General features: G+C 36.0%; 1 protein-coding gene across 11 annotated transcripts in view; it reads right to left on the bottom strand.

The window, feature by feature from the left end:
- ZFYVE16 (zinc finger FYVE-type containing 16) overlaps window positions 1-17,479 on the bottom strand; it is a 56,960-nt gene that overhangs the window by 19,021 nt on the left and 20,460 nt on the right. For 8 of the 11 annotated variants that reach the window (XM_081503795.1, XM_081503797.1, XM_081503794.1 and 5 more), the window contains 7 exons: window positions 15,321-15,482; window positions 12,394-12,536; window positions 10,133-10,508; window positions 8,803-8,925; window positions 5,008-5,163; window positions 3,414-3,638; window positions 676-758 (listed from right to left, as the gene is read on the bottom strand). In XM_081503795.1, the coding sequence (XP_081359921.1) occupies window positions 676-758; window positions 3,414-3,638; window positions 5,008-5,163; window positions 8,803-8,925; window positions 10,133-10,508; window positions 12,394-12,536; window positions 15,321-15,482 (1,268 nt within the window). Of the gene's footprint in view, window positions 1-675; window positions 759-3,413; window positions 3,639-5,007; window positions 5,164-8,802; window positions 8,926-10,132; window positions 10,509-12,146; window positions 12,270-12,393; window positions 12,537-15,320; window positions 15,483-17,479 lie in introns of all 11 variants that reach the window. The other 3 variants (XM_081503791.1, XM_081503790.1, XM_081503801.1) reach the window with 2 other exon arrangements.

The raw sequence follows: 17,479 nt of genomic DNA, 5'->3' as shown, positions 1-17,479 counted from the left end.
ATGTGGGAGACCTGGGTTCGATCCCTGGGTTGGGAAGATCCTATGGAGAAGGGACTGGATACCCACTCCAGTATTCTTGCCTGGAGAATTCCATGGACAGAGGAGCCTGGCAGACTACAGGGCATGGGGTCACAGAGTCAGACACCACTGAGTGACTAACACTTTCACTCCTCTATCCAGTTACAGATCTTCCAAAATAGGTCTTCTAACTGAACATTTATAAATAAAAGCAAGTCCACTGAAATACTTTTCTATAATAAAAGGTAAACATAAAATTAGAGAAATTAGAGGTACAAGGGAACTAGGTATCATCTAATCCAATAGTTTCTAGTAAAAACAAGATGACTTAGGCCAGTTTGCTCAAAATCACTAAACTGACTGTACTTTTACTAAAACTTCAACAACTGTGTAAATCTCATATTACCTAAATGTGTAAGTACTGCAGCTGAATGAATCATAGGCAATCTAAATCAGGTATACATAAATGAAGAAATGTGTTCTAAAAGCACTTCATCAAAAAAGCTCATTTATGTTAAATAAATTAGGATTTATTATAAATGAACTTTCACTATACCAAATATGCCAAATTAAAATAGAAAAAATATATAAAATTTGCTAAATGATTTTTTTAAGTAACAATATAAGAATACTTAATAAAACAGTTCAATTACTCACAACAAGTAAGTTCATAATAGTGTGTCCTATTTCTCCAAAAAGAGGTTTTCGGCCTCTGATACTTGTTAAAGGAGCAGGATATGCTATATACAAGAATAGAAAACTGATTACCGTCAACAAAAACCAAAAGAAGCCTTGAATTTATTACTGTTAATTCTCATTTTTCAAAATTTATGAATAAATACCACTTATTCGGATCTTTGGGGAGAGTAAGAGGTGACATTAACCCATACTGTGTATGTACTAGATGCTACATTGAACTGGGACCTCTATATACAGTGTCCTATTTAAATCACATTAACAACCCAATTAGGCAAGTATATCTACACTTAATTTACAAATGGGAAGTAGAGACAGAGGTTAATAACTCTGCTTGTGATTTCTAAGCTAATAACTAGTGAAAGAAATATGTAACCAGGATTGCCCAATTCCAAAGCACTTAATCTTTTCATCATACATGTTGTTTACAAACATTATGTCTGGAAAATTACCATAACTGACTGGACCGCTATAAAGTTCTCATAATTTAAAAAGAAACATTCTGAAAATTTAAAACAAAGTATAAGAATTCAAGATTTTTAAGGCAGTTGTAATTAACGTTCAATTGTGTTAATTTATAGATGATATAGTTCTTGGATCAGAATGATAAAATGAACATGTAGGAAGACAGTGAAAAGAAGTGACGTGGAATCTGTCACCTAACTACTTCTGTCTTTCTCTACGACACTATAAACACTGCACACCCAAAAAGAAAAGTACCTCGGTGGCAATGCAGCAGGACTTCTGGAAGAAAAAGCAAGTTAAGAACAGGAAGATAAGACTACTTCTATGACGGTAAAAATCAGACATGTTAAACTGAGAATTTCAGTCCTCAGCTTAGATTAAATAAACCTCTTTAATACCTATTATATAAATGTACTTTCTTAAGATTTTAAGAAAACACACCTGACATTATCTATTTTAAAAAAATTAAATCAGGGCAATTTACATCTTTGCTATTACAAACATATTTTTTTAGTTTTAAAAAATGACAACTAAGCTATTTGGATGACAGAGAATACAGAAAAAATGTAAGTTAGTGGTAAAACACATTAAAATGGTAAACAATATGATTAAAGTAAAGGCTGGTTTTTTTACTTCATTTTATATGAATAAGGGAGCATCCTTTGCAACTTGATAGAGGTAATTTTACCTAAAACATTAATCTTCAAAAGGTTATGACTTAGAATGACATTCTGTCAGAGTTACAAAGGGACTTCATAAATCATCTAATTCAACATTTAATGATATTCCAAATAGTCTCAACATAAAAGTGCAGGAAATTCCCATTTGAAAATTACTAATTTCAGACAGTTTTCAGTATTTAATCTTGGGACTCTAACTTTTGCCATGAACTTTTCCATACGTATATTATCTCTAAAACAAAATAATCACACACATACACCCCCCCCCACAATTTCAAGTTCTAGTCTAAAGTGGCATGGACACCAGTAACATCAAAATGCCGGTCTATCTAAAATCCAGCAAAACACAAAGAACTTAGAAAACAGAGACTAATTAACTTCTGTGTATAACTGGTAATTTGTCCTCATTACCACTAAATAGCTACCATAGCTTTCCAGCTCCAACCTGATATTTTAAGAGGTCTCTTAAAATATTACTCTGTGATTTTCCTATTTTCAGTATAAGAAAAACAGACTTAGTATATAGAAGTGATACTGGCAAAAATACTAGCTAAATTTATAGATTATTATGTTCCATAATGATTTAAGATTAGCCAGTATTTTGACCTAACTTTCCGTTAAAATAACTTAATTCAAGTATTAGTATCAGAGACAAAACATGAGGCTGAATGGATGAAACAAGTGGCTCAGAATGCTATCTTTTTTTTTTTTATAATCTTTCTTTTTTCAGAATGCTATCTCTTAAGCTCTGTGGTTCACAGTACAAAACCTGAGATGAAAGTTAACTTTTTACTTCTTACAACACAATTTAATAGTATCACGTATTTAAATCTTAAATGGTAAGGACCACCCCGTCAATTAGTTTAATAAATTTGCCAAATAGATTTAAATGTGCGTCTCTTTCATGGAATTTGTCCATTTTGAAATAGTAATGGTCACTTTTATAACTTCTCTACATTTAATTTTCCTCCAAGAAAATATCCATTAAATTAGGAGCAAATGCCTAAATTTTCCTTATATGTGATATACTTTACATGCAATAAACAAATCATTCCTTATTGTGAGGGATAAAGAAAGGTATGAGTTCAAAAAAGTTTAACACAGAAATTATTTTAGCTTAGCGATAACCTTAGAAATATACATAAGCCTGGACCCATTACTTCACAACCATTTATGTCTGGCATTATATAGTATGTACAAATTGGGGTGGGGCACAATGATTTACCTTCTTATATACAGGCAAATAACAAAATGAACTCCTTACAGTAAATACTTTTAAGAAAACTTTTCAAGGTTTTCTGTGTTTTGTTCTGAAGTTCAAAAAAATTTTTAAGGTAAGTTAATAATATAATAATTATGAACATCTAGAAACTCATAACATATCAAGGTTGTCTAGACTAATCTTGTACCAGAGGAGGGCTGTTTTAGAATTTTAAAAGTACATCAAAACAAAAGTAGTCCCATTAATCCATTAAAAATTCATTTTAATGATATGTGAAATTCTTATTTACAGTCAGTATATGAACCTATATAATTTATTATTCTAAAACTTACCTTTATATTCTGCACCCAATCTCAACATTAAACGCATAGGAAAAACCTTTGCCCAGGGAATCTCTAGCTTCTGGATAAGAATTCCACAAAGAAAAGGATTACTTGGTAACAGGAGATCATCAAGTTTCTGAAAAGTAGGTGTAATAAATAAAAATCCTCCATGATCCTTGCTGCTGAGAAAACTCTCAGTAAAGGTAATACTGTCCAAGTTTTCTATGTATTTTCCTAGAAATAAAATCATTAAGAAAAAGATTTTAAATTGTTTTGAAGTGGCATTCTGAGCTTGAATGTCCCAATATAAACCTTCTTAAATAAAAGCAATATATTTTCCTTACTTTCACTCTTGAAGAAGCATTAAATACCTTGTGTGCACAAAGTTCTTCTGAGGATTGGGAATTGTGAACAAAAATTTAAGAATGTTTCTAACCATAGGTGTTTTTAAATTTTTCTCCTTATTTCATGGTCAAGTGAAAAGTCATCATGTCCCCCAAATCTTATACAGCCTTCCCATGGTTTTAGTTACCTCTGGTCAACTGTGGTTCAAAAATATTAAATAACTCTCTTGCTATCCTGCTCTGCCCTACTGGGATGTGAACCACACCATGGGTCATTTGTCCATCATGTTCACACTGTATATGCTACAGGCCATTAGTCACTCAGTAGCAGTCTCAGTTATTAGATCAACTGTTACAGTCACTGTGCTTGTATTCAGGTAACCCTTATTTTTCTTAATATTGGCCCCAAGGCACAAGAGAAGTGATGTTCACAATTCGGATGTTCTCTTACTCTGCCTAATTTATAAATTAAGCTTCATCATAGGTATGTATGAAAAAACAGTATGTGTGTGGTGTGTGTGTGGCTTTCCTGGAATCTCAGCTGGTAAAGAATCCGCCTGCAATGCAGGAGACCCCAGTTCGATTCCTGGGTCGGGAAGCCCTCCCGTGAAGGGACAGGCTACCCACTCCAGTATTCTTGGACGTCCCTCGTGGCTCAGACTGTAAAAAATCCGCCTGCAATACAGGAGACCTGAGTTCGATCCCTGGGTTGGGAAGATCCCCTGGAGGAGGGCATCGCAACCCACTCCAGTATTCTTGCTTGGACAAGTCTCCATGGACAGAGGAGCCTGGTAGGCTGCAGTCCATGGGGTCGTAAAGAGTCAGACATGACTGAGCAACTAAGCACAGCACATATATATATATATATAAAATATGTATACATATATGCTATTTTTCATCTAGTATATATATACTACAGAAAAATAGTACAATAGGGTTCAGTACCATTTCCAGTTTTAGGCAGCCACTGGGATCTTGGAACTTATCCCCTGCAGATAAAGGGGGACTACTGTGTAGACACATAAAAAGATCAAGAAGGTAAATATATTTTACCTTTTAAAATAGAAAAAAAAAACAATAAAGACACTAATCATGTAAAATGCTAGATTTAAGGAGACTGAGAATGATGACTAAGCTCTTTTAAGAATCAGTAATCTCTTCATAAAATAAACCTTTAATATAGTTAGCACTGCTAAAAGTAAAAATGCCCCTCATTTATCCATCCCCTGGTCTGAACAGTTAAAAATAAAATACTGTACCTTTCAGAGCATCCTTATAAATGGTGATAAACAGTCTGAAGATGTCCATAGGAATAGTATTTTCATTTGGCAAACATAACAATAGAATAATAATTTCTGCCTGTCCCAAGCCATGCAATCCATTGGTTGAGAAGTACCAGTATTTGTCTGAAGAATCTTAAGTGACAAAAGCATACAACTATAAATGTCAACTTCTAATTGTCCTTTGCATGAAGCACAACTTTTCAAACTCCTTATTTTCCCAATGTTCTCACAAAAACTGAATTGTGTAAGATTACTTGTGTAACTGTGTAGTTTTGGCCTCAGGTCAAATAACAGGGAGGGAACACAGCCCCGCCCATCAACAGAAAATTGGATTAAAGATTTACTGAGCATGGCCCCGCCCATCAGAACAAGACCCAGTCTCCCCCTAAGTCAGTCTCTCCCATCAGGAAGCTGCCATAAGCCTCTTATCCTTCTCCACCAGAGGGCAGACAGAATGAAAACCGCAATCACAGAAAACTAATCAATCTGATCACATGGACCACAGCCTTGTCTAACTCAATGAAACTATTAGCCACGCCCTATAGGGCCACCCAAGACGGACAGGTCATGGTGGAGAGTTCTGCCAAAACGTGGTCCACTGGAAGTCCCCCGGTCGGTAGGTGCCCAATATGCTACTGGAGATCAGTGGAGAAATAACTCACGAAAGAAAGAAGAGATGGAGCCAAAGCAAAAGCAACATCCAGTTGTGGATGTGACTGGTGATAGAAGTAAAGTCCGATGCTATGAAGAGCAATATTACAAGGGACCCGGAATGTTAAGTCCATGAATCAAGGCAAATTGGAAGTGGTCAAACAGGAGATGGCAAGAGTGAACACTGACATTTTAGTAATCAGTGAACTGAAATGTACTGGAACAGGTGAATTTAACTCAGATGACCGTTACATCTACCACTGTGGGCAAGAATCTCTCAGAAGAAATGGAATAGCCATTATAGTCAACAAAAGAGTCCAAAATGCAGTACTTGGATGCAATCTCAAAAACGACACAATGATCTCTGTTTGTTTCCAAGGCAAACCATTCAATATCACAGTAATCCAAGTCTATGCCTGGACCAGTAATGGTACAGAAGCTGAAGTTGAACAGTTTTATGAAGACCTACAAGACCTTCTAGAACTAACATCCATAAAAGATGTCCTTTTCATTAAAGGGGACTGGAATGCAAAAGGAGAAAGGCAAGAAATACCTGGAGTAACAGGCAAATTTGGCCTTGGAGAACACAATGAAACAGGGCAAAGATTAACAGAGTTTTGCCAAGAGAACACACTGGTCATAGCAAACACCCTCTTCCAACAACACAAGAGAAGACTCTACACATGGACATCATCAGATGGTCAATACTGAAATCGGATTGATTATATTCTTTGCAGCCAAAGATGGAGAAGCTCTATACAGTCAGCAAAAACAAGACCAGGAGCTGACTGTGGCTCAGATCACAAACTCCTTATTGCCAAATTCAGACTTAACTTGAAGAAAGTAGGGCAAACCACTAGACCATTCAGGTATGACCTAAATCAAATCCCTTATGATTATACAATGGAAGTGACAAATAGATTCAAGGGATTATATCTGATAGACAGAGTGCCTGAAGAACTATGGACAGAGGTTCGTGACATTGTACAAGAGGCAGTGATCAAGACCATCCCCAAGAAATGCAAGAAAGGCAAAATGGTTGTCTGAGGAGGCCTTACAAATACATGAGAAAAGAAGAGAAGCAAAAGGCAAAGGAGAAAAGGAAAGATATAGCCATGTGAATGGAGTTCCAAAAAACAGCAAGGAGAGATAAGAAAGCCTGCTTCAGTGATCAGTTCAAAGAAATAGAGGAAAACAATAGAATGGGAAAGACTAGAGATCTCTTCAAGAAAATGAGAGATACCAAGGGAACATTTCATGCAAAGATGGGTTCAATAACGGACAGAGATGGTATGGACCTAACAGAAGCAGAAGACATTAAGAAGAGGTGGCAAGAATACACAGAAGAACTATACAAAAAAGATCTTCACAACCCAGATAATCACGATTATCTGTCTACAGCTAGACATCCTGGAATGCGAACTCAAGTGGGCCTGAGGAAGCATCACTAATTGGACGTGATGGAATTCCAGTTGAGCTATTTCAAACCCTAAAAGATAATGCTGTGAAAGTGCTGCACTCAATATGCCAGAAAATTTGGAAAATTCAGCAGTGGCCACAGGACTGGAAAAGGTCAGTTTTCATTCCAATCCCAAAGAAATGCAATGCCAAAGAATGCTGAAACTACCACACAATTGCACTCATCTCATATGCTAGTAAAGTAATGCTCAAAATTCTCCAAGCCAGTCTTCAACAGTATGTGAACTGTGAACTTCCAGATGTTCAACCTGGATTTAGAAAAGGCAGAGGAACCAGAGATGGAATTGCCAACATCTGCTGGATCATCAAAAAAGCAACAGTTCCAGATAAACATCTACTTCTGCTTTATTGACTATGACAAAGCCTTTGACTATGTGGATTACAACAAACTGTGGAAAATTCTTCAAGAGATGGAAATACCAGACCACCTGACCTGCCTCCTGGGAAATCTGTATGCAAGTCAAGAAGCAACAGTTAGAACTGGACATGGAGCAACAGACTGGTTCCAAATCAGGAAAGTAGTATGTCAAAGCTGTATATTGTCACCCTACTTATTTAACTTATATGCATAGTGTATCATGTGAAATGCTGGGCTGGATAAAGCACAAGCTGGAATCAAGACTGCCGGGAGAAATATCAATAACTTCAGATATACAGATGACACCACCCTTATGGCAGAAAGTGAAGAAGAACAAAAGGGCCTCTTGATTAAAGTCAAAGGGGAGAATGAAAAAGTTGGCTTAAACCTCAACATTCAGAAACTAAGATCATGGCATCTCATCCCATCACTTCATGGCAAATAGATGGGAAAAAATAGAAACAGTGACAGACCTTATTTTGGGGGGCTCCAAAATCACTGCAGATGGTGACTGCAGCCATGAAATTAAAAGACCTTTACTCCTTGTTATGGTTATGTTAGGTTATGGTTAGGTTATGACCAACCTAGACAGCATATTAAAAAGCAGAGATATTACTTTGCTGACAAAGGTCTGTCTAGTCAAAGCTATGGTTTTTCCAGTAGTCACGTATGGATGTGAGAGCTGGACTATAAAGAAAGCTGAGCACCGAAGAATTGAAGCTTTTGAACTGTGGTGTTAGAGAAGTCTCTTGAGAGTCCCTCGGACAGCAAGGACATCCAACCAGTCCATCCTAAAGGAAATGAGTCCTGAATATTCATTGGAAGGACTGATGCTGAAGTTGAAACTCCAATACTTTGGCCACCTGATGCGAAGAACTGACTCTTTTGAAAAGACCCTGATGCTGGGAAAGATTGATGGTGGGAGAAGGGGATGACAGAGGATGAGATGTTTGGATGGTGTCACCGACTCAATGGACATAAGTTTGAGCAGGCTCTGGGAGTTGGTGATGTACAGGGAGGCCTGGCGTGCTGCAGTCCATCGGGTCACAGAGTCAGACACGACCGAGTGACTGAACTGAACTGAGTAAAAATCTTTAAACTATTACTTCAAATCTCACTGCATATAAAACTGCAAAATTTATATTAATATTTGACTAAAAAATTCAATATCCAATACTACTTATTTTTTTACAGTTGCCAATCAAAATTTAACCTGACAATGAAATTAATTATTCAGAAATCTTGCTTACCAATTAGGCAAAGAAAAATAAATCGTTACTTACAAAATGCTAACTTGACATTCACAAGTAGATTAGCATTTAAGACAAATGTAACAGGACAAAAACCTTCGCCTTCAAGAAGCAAAATGATCTGTTCATGAGATGGGTGTTCTTCTACTACAGGCACTAAAACATGAAAATAACATATTAATTAGAATAAACATGTCTCCTGTTAAATATACCCATCACAAAAAAGCCACATTTATAAATCTACCAATGACTTGATCCCAATTAAAAAGCAAAAACACATCTCATGAAATCAATCAACAACCAGACAACTGTTATATACTACCAATTTTTACTTTTCAATTTATATGAATATATTATTAGAATACATATAAATTCTGATCAATTATATTATATATATAGTCTATGCACAAATATGTCAATTAAACAGTATACTGATACAATTTCAGCACCTTTAAGCTTTTAAGACAGTTTTGTAAAGTGGATTCCAATCTGCCAGCCACTCCAATTATAAATTCTGAAATTTGCAACTGTAAAAGTAGTCTAGACCTAAACTGTATATACTGCTTGCTGGGATATGCCTTAGGTCAGTGATAAGTGGCTAAGAAAGAACTTGACGATCAACAGAAAAACATACAAATGGCATGCAAGTTCTTTGCATGCCATTTGTATATTTTCCTGTTGATCATCAAGTTTTGCCACTATCACTAGGATCATGAAATAGCTCCTACTTACAGAACAGAGACCCTAGGCTTCATTCTCCTACACTATCAGGCACAGAACGTAATCATTTCATGGGGGATGCAGCATAATGCCTGGAGTTACATGGATGTGTTCTTAGGGAACTATTCCAAGGTGGGAGATAGCCACAGAATCTCCAGCTTAGAAAGGTCCTTAGAGACCACCTAAATTATCTTCTTTTACAAAGGAAGCTGAGGCCCAAAAGATTAAATTATGCTTCAAGTCATAGGTATATTACGTAGCAGATGAGGAACTAAAATTTCTATTTCTGTCATCCAATCCAATATTCTTTTCTCTAGGCACTATGGATCTTTAAAAAAAAAAGATATGCAGTCAAAACTAATACAGGACTTAAAGTCTATGAATTTCTCTGTTGTTCTGGACTTTAAATTAGGGACCCAGATAAGTGAATCACATTCAAATCAACGCAAGAGGTCAGATCTTTTTAGAATTGTTTATATACAGTAAGACTTTCTGTAAACGCGTGTTCCATGCCATCATACATATTTCAACCACAGTAAGTTTTAAAAAATACATTTCATATAGCAGAGACAAAATTCATCAATATATTCTTTAAAAAAAAACAACAAAACTCCTTTTTAAATTTAAATAACGGCTATCCTACCTGATCCCTTTTCTCCAGATGTAACCAGAAGAGGGGGCAAGCTATCCTCATCATCAGGTAGAAGACTAATCTTATTGCAAACATTCTTATCAATATCACACAATAACCTATAATCTGAAGTACTAGCAACAGGTAAATAGCTGTTAACCAAGACATTAGTAGGACCTGATGGTTCCTCAGTTTCTGCAAAAACATCATCATCTAGTGTAAAAGAAGCAGATGTAGGCAACCCCTCAGTTCCTATGCTTGTAGGCAGTTTTTCCACAGGTGGAATCTGAGAAGTAGGACTTCGAATTATCTCATTTCTTGTATCTCCTGTCTCACTGTTTGGTTTTTCCACTGGAGTAGAATGGGCATGATCCACTGTGTTTACCATCTGTGAAATATGGAGGAAAAAGCCCAAATCAGTTCATGGTCTCTGCTCAAATGTGAAATATTGATTTCTACAGTCAAAGATATCTTTTTAAAAAGAATAAATAAAATCAAAATGGGCTCAGAAACTCTGTAGAAGCCAAATTTCCCAAGAAACAGTACCATCTTGCTTCTAAATTCAAGTACACAGGTTTAGCTTTACTATATGCTCAGGTAAGTATGACTTTAATTTTATAGACTGGAGAAAGGAGGCAAGGAGAATTTCAGGATCCTATTCCATACCACAAAGTGACCATGTTTATTAGTTCAACCCAAGGCACTTCTCTTCCTAACAGACAAAAAAGCCTGGCTGGGGGGTGGCAAGGGAGAGGAAAAGGGGAGAAGGCAGAGAAAGGAGTGGTTAGGAAGCAAAATGGTAGTATATATTCCACAACAGTAGCCATCTGGAACAAGCTATACATCAAATCTGCTTCAATTAGGGCCCCTCCCCCCCCTTTTTAGACTGGCCAAACCTGAGTCAATAGAGAACTCTTTATGAACTCAAGTAATACTAGGCTCTGTAGAAATTCCATTTTGTTAAAATATTGATTGAGGGTAGGTGCTAGGTAAGGAACATAATTTTGGGAATTACGGCTCCTTGTTAAACCTAGCTCATGAACTCTTACTGACAAACAACATAAGTTTATACGGTATGGGAACCTGAAGAGAGGATACATGTGCATCTTGTCTAATGTATGTACCCTGGATAAACCAGGTAACTGGCTCAGAGGAGATGCTCAATAAATCTGTTTAATGAATAAACAAGATTTCTACTTCATATTTTAATACTTGTTTTTGTAAGTATTTTACTATTTTATAATTAAGAGTTCTACTTCATATTTTAATACTTGTTTTTGTAAGTATTTTACTATTTTATAATTAAGAGTTCTTAGTCGGCTGGGATTCTATATTATGTCTTCTATTTAACACCTAGTACGTCTGTATAAATATAAACATACATACTATCATCAGATACTTCACTGAATGTTTGAAAATCATTAAACAAATTAGTCTAAATTGCCTTACTAAATCTCGGTTCTATTTCCCCATACTAGTGGTTCTCAAAATGTGGTCCAGGGATCTCAACACCCTTTCAGGAAGTCAGTGAGATCCCAGGATTTTCTTCATTTAATTTAACTAAAACAACACATCACAACAGACTGAATTTAGAAACAGATGTAAGAATCTATCTTCTATTAAGCCAGATGTTAAAGAAATTCACAAAAAACATAAAACAATGTTATTTCTCTCACTAAACTTTTATTTTGAAAACTTTTCATAAAAATATTATTTCTATTAATGAGTTTATTTTTAATTAATTTGTTTAAAATTTTTGTCAGTTTTAATTCAGTTATTATCAATAAACATAACCCACATAACCTACAGTTCTTTGGAGTTGTCAATAATTTTTAAGAGCATAAAGAGGTTCTGAGATAAAAAAAAAAATTTAAGAATCACTGCCTTAAACTGACATTAAAAAATAAAATCTAAAATATATTCACTACATCCTATGTTTCTCATTTAATGAAGCTCAAAGAATTTTTTAAAAAGTACTCTAGTAATCTAGCTTCCCTGGTGGCTCAGTGGTAAAATATCCACCTACCAACGCGGGAGACGCAGGTTCAATCCCTGGGTCAGGAACATCCCCTGGAGAAGGAAATGGCAACCCACTCCAGTATTCTTGCCTGGGAAATCCCATGGACTGAGGAGTCTGGCAGGCTATAGTCTGTGGGGTCGCCAAAGAGTCAGATATGACTTAGCATCTAAACAATGACTCTAATAATCATGCAAGGAATTACCTATAAAATAAAATTTTACTAAATTTACAAGTCATTCTTTAGATTCCTTACCAACGGCGTATCAGGTAAGAGAGGACTAAAGTCTTCAGAACATTTTTTAGTTCCAGATGATAATTTTGTTGTATCTGCAACTTCACCATTGGGCAATATACCATCTGCAAACCAAACTCTCTTTTGTTCTTTGGAGCATAATCCTAGAATCAGTTTAAAAAAGTAAAGCATTTTAATTTGATATTGCAATTATTTAATATTAAATAGGTCAGGAAAAGTTTTCAAAAGCTTTTTCAAACTATAGGCAAGCCCTGCATTTTAGGGTTTCAAGGCCTACAGAAATGATTTTTTGTGATTTATCTACCCGGAATCGTTTTTTTCCTAATTCCTACAAAGGCAGGGCTGGCCCTAGGAATCCCGAAGTCAGAAAAAGAGTAGACAGGAGAGGTTATACCTTAAAGACATCGAATGCAGATTTAAAGCCTGTATTATTAAGGCTAATTTTGTGAGTATGGAGACCAAACAAAATTTAGGGACTAAGGCACAGGGACCAGAGCACGGTAGATAACCAAAGGAAAAAAAAAAAGTATGAAAAACAGAAGAAAGAAGCATAAAAAAAGAAATGGGATCACTTGTGCATCGGAGGTCAATTTATACTTCTAACTTCAGAGAAGCACGACATGTTTTGTTCTTATAATGTTGGATATTTACATTTTTTAATATAATTAATTTATATTTCTTAATAGTAATTAATATTTTCCTCTCAAATTTGGAGGAAATAACTAGATGTCAGCATAAATATCTGTTGTCTTTTGTTAAAAAGCATCTATGGAGGAAGGTTATGAAAATTCCTACCAGATTTTAGAACATTTAAACATCAAAAGGACCAACTTTCCACATCATAATACAAATAACACTGAAAAAATTGGACTCATAATTTCTGCAACATGGGTGGATATATTTAAAAAGGTATCTTTCTTATATTTGCAGTGCTTCATAATTTAATAATTTTAAAGTCAATATAAGAAAATAAATAATTATTTTAAAAAGCATACTCATCACCTTTAGAGTTGTAATATATAACCATACATGCTGAACCTCATTATTTAAGTTACAATGATAAACAGAAAATAGCTAGTAAGTGAGAGAGAAGTGAAACTCAAAATAGTTGACAGAAATACTTGAATTTGTCTGACAATTAGTTATTTTCTAGCATGTTACAGACTAATAGTTTATGTTAAAAAATATACACAGTACTGAATAGCACAGGGAACTACACTCAATATTTTATAATAACCTATAAGGGAAAAGAATCTGAAAAAGAATATATATACATATATAACTGAATCACTGCACCATTCACCTGAAACTAACACAACACTGTAAATCAACTATACTTCAATTTGAAAATTAAATAAAAGTCTATACAGGTTTTACTCAAGATCCTAAACTACAATCGGTTGTAAAAAAGAACAGAGAGCCCAAAGGTTTTTAAATCTTTAAAAGTTTTTTAGAAGATACAAGCAACATTTTTTATTGTGGTGAAAGGAAAGGAAAGGAAAGTCGCTCAGTTGTGTCCGACTCTTTGCGACCCCGTGGACTGTAGCCTGCCAGGCTCCTCCGTCCATGGGATTCTCCAGGCAAGAACACTGGAGTGGTTTGCCATTTCCTTCTCCAGTTATTGTGGTGAAATACACATTTAAAAATAGCCTTTTAAGGAAAGGGAGACATGCCAATTATTTACCTATTGTCTTTCAAATCCAAGTCCACCCTTCTATATGGTGCTCTTTGATACTCTTGACATCTGAAAAGTGCAATTCCCAGACCCCCTTGCTAGTTGGTTCTGGTCACAGGTACTAATGACAGGCACTGGTTGAAGACTGGAAGGTGGGAAGAGAAGGAATTCTTTCTGTTTCTAGTTCTGCCAGGATCTCTGCAGCAGCACCACCACCAGATATACCTACGTGTCCCGTGAGTTTCAGTACTCCTTACATCAATCAATTAATCAAGCTGAGAACACTCCTTCAGTCATCTTAACACCAATCCTAAGAGGCTCCTTAATGGCCCCAGCATTTGCCACTTGGTGTTCCTCTAGAAGCAACAGCACCAGCCGCATCATATGGTACCCTGATCCATGAACACCAAGTCTGAGAACCAAGCATCTCCTGGTATTCCTGTACTGAGTTCTAGTAACACTGACTCTCCCCTTTCATTGTCCCAACCCTAGGGATAGCAGCTGCTTCCTGCACTTACTAATCTCTGAGTCACTTGTTCAGTCACTCAGTTGTGTCTGACTCTTTGCCACCCCATGGACTGTAGCACACCAGGCCTCCCTGTCCATCACCATCTCCATGAGCTTGCCCAAACTCATGTCCACTGACTTGGTGATGCCATCCAACCATCTCATCCTCTGTCATCCCCTTCTACTCCCACCTTCAATCCCTCCCAGCATCAGGGTCTTTTCCAATGAGTCGGCTCTTCACATCAGATGGCCAAAGTATTGGGGTTTCAGCTTCAACATCAGTCTTTCCAATGAATATTTAAGACTGATCTCCTTTAGGATTGACTGGTTTGATCTCCTTGCAGTCCAAGGGACTTTCAAGAGTCTTCTCCAACACCACAGTTCAAAAGCATCACTTCTTCAGCACTCAGCCTTCTTTATGGTCCAACTCTCACATCCATACATGACTACTGGAAATACCACAGCTTTGACTAGATGGATCTTTGTTGGCAAAGTAATGTCTCTGCTTTTTAATACGTTGTCTAGGTTTGTCATAGCTTTTCTTCTACCCTTGAGCGTCACCTGAGCATGCCCTTTTTGTTCTCCTACCCTTCTAACATACACACCCTTCTAACCAGTTCCCTGTATTAAGTTCCTTCTACTAGCTAGTCTAGGTTCTCTATTCTCACTAGATTCCTGAATACTAGAAAACTTCTATTTTAATAATTTATCTTTAATATTAGACACAGCATTTTCTTCTAGTTACCTTCAACACTTGGTTGTTTAAGTGCTGAGATTGGTAAAGTTGTAGGTGAAGGTATACTCGATGTTTGAGTCTCCTGAAGAGGCTGGACGGTGGCACACTCATCAGAATGATTAGATTTAAGATCAGAACCAGTTGGACTCATCATCCTTTCAAATGCCTGAGCTATAAAGGGAAAAAAAATTCATCTCAGATGTTTTTAAACTTCAAAGTAAATTATGATAAATATTCTATTTTTCAAGTCGTAAGGAGAAAGAAATCAAATGGCTAAACGAGAAGTGGCACGTGGGAAAGATAACATTCTTACTTCCTTGTTTTAGTTGGCAGCATTCTACTTCAGTATAAGCTACCAACTAGTTATTTCAATATAATTTTGGCTTATGTTTGGTATCTACTAAAGAAAATCATTGTTACTTAGTATTACCATCTGTTTTTGCCCTTGTACCCTGAGAGTCTATTTCCAGTATAGTTCCTAGTGATTCTTTTAAGACATAAATCATATCACATCATTCTTCTGTTTAAAATCCTTTACTGGCTTCCCTATTGAAATGAAAATTGAAGTTGTTACAGTGGCCCACAAGACCCTGTCTTAGTTTATATTTCTATTAATTCCGCCTCTGCTTTTCTAGTTAGCTGGTATCATTTCTCACTAAAATCCTACTTACTCATCATGATACAGCCACTGAGGCCTCCTTGTTCTTCAACAGTGAAGCAAGCGCTCTTCTAGGTTAGGATTTTTGCTGTTACTGTTCTCTCTGCCTGGAATGTTCTTCTGTATAGCTTTATTCTCTTATCTCCTTCAAGTCTCTGCTTAACATATCATATTATCATAAACCCTTATTCTTACCACCTTTTAAAATAAACACCTCTTGCCCCCAAATCTGTTACCATCTATCCCTCTCACACTCTTTTATTTTCATTTAGAATATTATCACCATCTGATATTCTCTTTGCTATCCTATCCATCACTCCCCACATTCATAAGCTCTATGAGATCAAAAAGTTCCATAAGAACAGGAAATATGTTTTGTTTTCAGCTGGATCTCTAAAGCAGAGAACAGTGCCTGCACACTGCTGAATGATTTTTCATCCAAACAACATGGAACAGCACTGGTAGCTCTCCCATAAGCATTTCTCCAAACTGATCTGCTACAAATGCTGCCACTGCTACAATAACCTTCTTCAAGCGCCACTGAATTAGCACCTTCATGCAATGACTTCCACTAACCAAACAAAATCCAAACATAATACCCAGAGTTTCAAAGTAATTTCCAACTTGCCCTAAGTTTATGTAATGGCACTCACATGCATGCTTCTTTAAAACTTACACAGTTTTAGCACAAGTTCCTCATTATCCAGTCTATAACGAAACTATCTTTTCTTCTTCCTGGAATTTGTCTTAAAAGAGTCCTTGAGCCATTTTTCTCCTATTAGTAACATTATTTTAAATGAGCATGTCTACTATTTTCAACCCTGACATTGGTGTTAAAAGTAACTTATTTATGTTTTCTTGTGCTGTATAAATTAATAATAAACAGAGCCACAAATGAAATTACATGTTATATCAAAACAGAATAAATAAAACAGATACCTAAATAAACAAATCCATTCGAAATATTTTCTTTAATAAACCAATGCTTGATCTCAGTTTCCTAGTTGGTTTCTTTAATGACTATATCTTCTCTCCTGGATCCTTAAAGTAAAAGTATGTTCTAATGTTCACCTAAAAATCTGACTTGTCAACTTAAAGAATGTTTTGAAATCTTCATGGCTGCTTTATTTTTAACTGGGGAGAGATAATTATGTTGGAGCTTGCTCTAAGATTTCTTAATTCTAGCAGATTGCTTGGCTAACAGCACCAGCAGCAGTCTTAAAGGCTACTGAAATGGCATAAGCAAAAGACAAAAAAACTCTCAGTACTTAAATTCTTCATAAAGACTGGTGGTACTATGGAAATATTAAAAGATTTACTCTATTATCTTCCAGAGCAGAGGTCAACAGCAGGGAGTAAAGCAGCTTACCTCAGGCTAACAGACTCACATCAGAGCTTTTTGAAGAATTGCTGAAAAAATTTATCTTCATTCAAAAGAGAAAAACAAATTATTATCAGGTATTTATTCTCCTGGCTCACAGGAAGCAGTACCTGAGCTAGTGCACAGGTC

Source organism: Giraffa tippelskirchi, chromosome 6 (assembly GCF_054371585.1).
Source record: "Giraffa tippelskirchi isolate mGirTip1 chromosome 6, T2T-mGirTip1v1.2.pri, whole genome shotgun sequence".
NCBI classification, from domain to species: Eukaryota; Metazoa; Chordata; class Mammalia; order Artiodactyla; family Giraffidae; genus Giraffa; species Giraffa tippelskirchi.
This window is presented reverse-complemented; position numbering and strand designations above follow the sequence as displayed.